The sequence below is a fragment of the Etheostoma cragini genome, chromosome 15 (genome assembly GCF_013103735.1).
Source record: "Etheostoma cragini isolate CJK2018 chromosome 15, CSU_Ecrag_1.0, whole genome shotgun sequence".
NCBI classification, from domain to species: domain Eukaryota; kingdom Metazoa; phylum Chordata; class Actinopteri; order Perciformes; family Percidae; genus Etheostoma; species Etheostoma cragini.
In genome coordinates this window covers 23,339,164-23,341,397 of record NC_048421.1, presented here as the reverse complement: position 1 = coordinate 23,341,397, position 2,234 = coordinate 23,339,164, and the positions used below count along the sequence as shown (strand labels likewise).

General features: G+C 45.0%; 1 protein-coding gene across 1 annotated transcript in view; it reads left to right on the top strand.

Moving 5' to 3' along the window:
- LOC117958717 (stress response protein NST1-like) overlaps positions 1 to 1,883 on the top strand; it is a 7,524-nt gene extending 5,641 nt beyond the window's left edge. The window contains exon 2 of the mRNA XM_034895290.1: positions 1,002 to 1,883. Within this exon, the coding sequence (XP_034751181.1) occupies positions 1,016 to 1,861 (846 nt within the window). The 5' untranslated portion in view covers positions 1,002 to 1,015 and the 3' untranslated portion in view covers positions 1,862 to 1,883. The remainder of the gene's footprint in view (positions 1 to 1,001) is intronic.
- Positions 1,884 to 2,234: the final 351 nt, after the last annotated feature.

Sequence of the window (2,234 nt, the reverse complement as noted above, 5' to 3'; positions counted from 1 at the left end):
GATGAGGCAGAAACCAGGAGGAGGGTACCTTTTCTGGTAGTACAGGGGGCTGTGCTTTAAAACCCTTGCATCATGAGCTGACCCAGGGAAACCAATAAAAACATTGATGAATTTTGCTGTGTGGTCACACACAGCCTGAAACTGAACAGAATAAAAAATCTTCCTATTCAGGTAACAGGCTGCGTCCTGTTCCGGGGGGTTCACACGGACGTGGCAGCCGTCGATGCTGCCCACAACCTGGCGGAAGGCTGCCGACCCGGCCAGCCGCGCAAATCCTGCTCCAATGTGAGGAAAGTCCTCCTCTGTTGGAAGACGAGCGACCTGGGGGAGGAGAGAGAGGACCTTGCGGCTGGTTTTGTGGACAGCGCGATGTACAGTGGTCCTGGGCATGGCAAAGGCCCTGGATACCACGCGGTAGGATGTACCACTGGCCAGCCAAAAGAGGAAGACGAGGGCCTCAATGACTGGTTCCCAGCCATGGTCAGACCCCGTGCCGAGGATGGCCATCAGACCGTTGAAGGATCCTCTAGAGAGCCTGAAGTCCACCCTCATGTTGCTCTCCCCGTCAAAATACAGTGCCAGCAATGGCACCGTATGGTTGACCTGGCAGTACTGCCGGGGGTCTGGAGCCTTGAGAAGTAACGCAGGACCGTCTTTTAAAATAAAACTGGACTGAATGTGTTTTAATGGTATCTGCTTTTACTCTTGTATTGTCACTATAATTAACTACTAATTAATAGATTAATAGTTAAGTTATTTATCAAGTCACTAGTTCCAGCTTCTAAAATGTGAAATCCACACAGGGGAAATATCTGTGCTACAGCAGCTCAAAGCAAATACATCAGTATAACAAGTAGAAAAAATTGAATTCATTATTATTATAATAATGATAGTAATAAAACATTTATTCTTTAATTTAACACGTCAGTTGGACATAATTTTAAGTACTAAGTATGACGGAGCAAAGGAGACCCGGAAATTGGAGGAGGTCAAAAGACAACGTGTTCAGGTTGACATGGAAGAAAAGCTGCAGCAAAGAAAAACTGACCAAGCTGAAAAGTTCAAAAAGCTTCAGGTACCAAAACAAATTGTTTATCAAAAACTGGCAGCCAGTAAAAAGAAGCAGGCTGCCACATCGAGCCGTAAGGAGCTGGAGAAATTAGCCAGGGTAACGGCTGAGCAAGATGATAAAGTGGCCAAGCAGCTAAAGGACAAGGAGGAGAGTTGGACTGCCATGCTTAAGACTATTTTCTCTCACAGACACAAAAAGGTAGAGGAGAAAGAGCAAAAGAGGAAGGAAGAGCAACGGAGCAAACTGGACTTGTTTCAGGCCCACAAAGTGTCTGAGAGGTTGTTTCTAGAAGAGAAGAAACAAAAGGCTAAGAGTATCAATGACAATCACATCACTTGTCGAGGCACTAATGCCAGCCTGATGGCTGAAAAACACGCTCGTCTCCAACAGCTGAAAAGACAGGATTGTGAAGCTGCACGAAAGCAAGCAGAACAGATTGCTGAGGGGGACAAACTAGTCCAGCAGTATGTCCAACGTGAACTTCACAAGGCTGCAGACCAAGATGTTCAGCAACTTTTAGCTGCAAGCAAACGAAGACATGGTGTCCTTTCTAAGAGGGGGGAGCCCAGCTTCTTTGGTGTAGGAAATGAAGAACCATTGCCCAGATATGGTACTGACCAGACGTGTTTTATAAAACGTTATCAAGAGCGCAACAGCCTGCAGCTCGGCATGGATACGGAGCCTGTTCATCTGCCCCCCATTACCAGAGCAGCCCAGCAGAAGTCAGCAGAGAAAGGGTCCCGCTACCTTTCAAAAAGTTTGTGTGTAGCTTTGCCCAGATTGATTTAAATTAAACAACGCCAGGAGTGCAACAAGCATTCCTCTACATTCCCTCCTTTTCCTCTCTCCCTTGATTTAAATTTCTTCAGGACAACATAAGTGGTGAGAACTGATGTCTAACAGTCAGGTTCTGGTTGGTCCGGACCTTTCTGTGTGGCGTTCATGTTCTTCTCATCTTTAAGTGTACGCCCGGTGATCCGGTTTGCTTTCACATTCTAAAAATATAATTATTTAAAAATAAACAACACAAAAATCATCTAATGTTATGGACTTTGAATTTCATTTAGCACTTCACAAACAGGTTGTTTTTCAGTGGCAAGGAGTAGTGCGTGCACGTTTTGGAATTTTTTTGTTTTCCGAATAAATTTGTCATAAAATATGT